Source organism: Mandrillus leucophaeus, unplaced genomic scaffold (genome assembly GCF_000951045.1).
Source record: "Mandrillus leucophaeus isolate KB7577 unplaced genomic scaffold, Mleu.le_1.0 Scaffold24, whole genome shotgun sequence".
Lineage (NCBI taxonomy): Eukaryota > Metazoa > Chordata > Mammalia > Primates > Cercopithecidae > Mandrillus > Mandrillus leucophaeus.
The window spans coordinates 1724473-1726161 of record NW_012102476.1 but is presented as its reverse complement, the minus strand read 5'-3'; the positions used below and the strand labels follow the sequence as shown (position 1 = coordinate 1726161).

The 1689-nt window shown below is 50.5% G+C and overlaps 1 protein-coding gene across 2 annotated transcripts in view; it reads left to right on the top strand.

Annotated features, from left to right (window-relative positions):
* Positions 1-1689, top strand: part of CD19 (CD19 molecule) — an 11811-nt gene that overhangs the window by 4055 nt on the left and 6067 nt on the right. For both annotated transcript variants that reach the window (XM_011982354.1, XM_011982353.1), the window contains exon 5: positions 1386-1496. In XM_011982354.1, the coding sequence (XP_011837744.1) occupies positions 1386-1496 (111 nt within the window). The remainder of the gene's footprint in view (positions 1-1385; positions 1497-1689) is intronic.

Sequence of the window (1689 nt, the reverse complement as noted above, 5' to 3'; positions counted from 1 at the left end):
TGGGCAGCTGGGTAGCTAATGAGGGGATTAGAGATTTTGTTGAATGAAAGGCAGATTGAGTCCTGCTACTTGCCCCCTTCATTCCCCAGTGCTTCACTCTTCCGCCCCCCAGCCCCCTCAACTGGCCAAAGGGAAGTGGGGGCCCTGCCACCTGTAGGGAGGGTCCCCTGGGGTTTGCCCACAGCAAACAGGAAGTCACAGCCTGGTGAGATGGGCCTGGGAATCAGCCACTGAGAAAGTGGGTCTCTTGGGTCCCTGAACTCTTTTTTTGAGTCCCTGCAGCAGTGAAAAAGACACAAAGGCACATAGAGAGTTAGAGAGAGAGAGAGAGAGAGAGAGAGAAAGAGAAAGAGAGAGACAGAGAGAGAGGAGAGGCATGGGGCAGAATGAGAACAGATTCAGGAGTTAGAACTCCTGGGTTCTTTTAAAACAATTTTTCTTTTAAAGACAAGGTCTTGTTGTGTTGCCCAGGCTGGAGCACAGTGGCTATTCCTAGGCATAATCATGGTGCACTGCAGCCTTGAACTCCTGGGCTCAAGCGATCCTTCTGTCTCAGCCTCCCAAGGACCTGGGACCATAGGCATGCACCACTGTGCCTGGGTTTTGCCTGGTTTGGAACTGAGACAGGATGACTTGAGCTCTTAGCCATTAATTGAGCCACTGCGCCTGGCCGATATTTTTTTTAAAATAATAATATATATATTTTTGAAGCACCGGGGGGCACAGGGAAGGCCTCTTTGAAGAAGTACCACTTGAACTGAGACCCGAGTGATGAAAAGAACCAGTCCAGCAAAGAACCAAAGAGCCCCCAGCAGAGATGCAGGAAGAAGGGCTGCAAGTGCAAGGGTCCTGAGGCAGGGAAGCACTTGTATCTCATTAACTGAGGATTTGCTATGTGCTGGACACTGGGTTAATAGTGCCGAACATATTGTCATTTTTAATCTTCACAAACAAACAGTATTTGTATAGGAGTGTTTTCTTTTGTTTCTTTTTTTGAAACAGAGTCTCACTCTGCTGCCCAGGCTGGAGTGCAGTGGCATGATCTTGACTCACCGCACCCTCCGCCTCCCAGGTTCAAGTGATTCTCCTGCCTCAGCCTCTCAAGTACCTGCGATTACAGGCATGCACCACCATGCCCAGCTAATTTTTCTATTTTTAGTAGCAACAAGGTTTCACCATGTTGGCCAGGCTGGTCTCGAACTCCTGACCTCAGGTGATCCACCCGCCTTGGCCTCCCAAAGTGCTGGGATTACAGGCGTGGACCACTGCACCTCGCCAAGTCTGTGTCTTGCCTCTGTGCCCCAGACTTGCGGTTCTTTGAGATCTCGGGATTGGAACGTAAGATGCCAGCCTGGGGTCCTCATCTCATAGCCCCTTCCCCCTAGCACTATGGCACTGGCTGCTGAGGATTGGTGGCTGGAAGGTCCCAGCTGTGACTTTGACTTATCTGATCTTCTGCCTGTGTTCCCTTGTGGGCATTCTTCAACTTCAAAGAGGTGAGTCATGTCCCCAGTGGGTCTGTCCAAACCCTACTCCATCTTCCCCAGGATAAGCCGGCTTTGGCCAGTCTGACAACCATCTTTCTTTCCTCCCATCCCTCCCTGCAAGACCCCAGAATCCTGTTCCCCCCAGTCTTCCTCTAGCCTCCCTCAAACTTCCCAAGCCTCTTGCATTTTTTTTTTTTTTTTT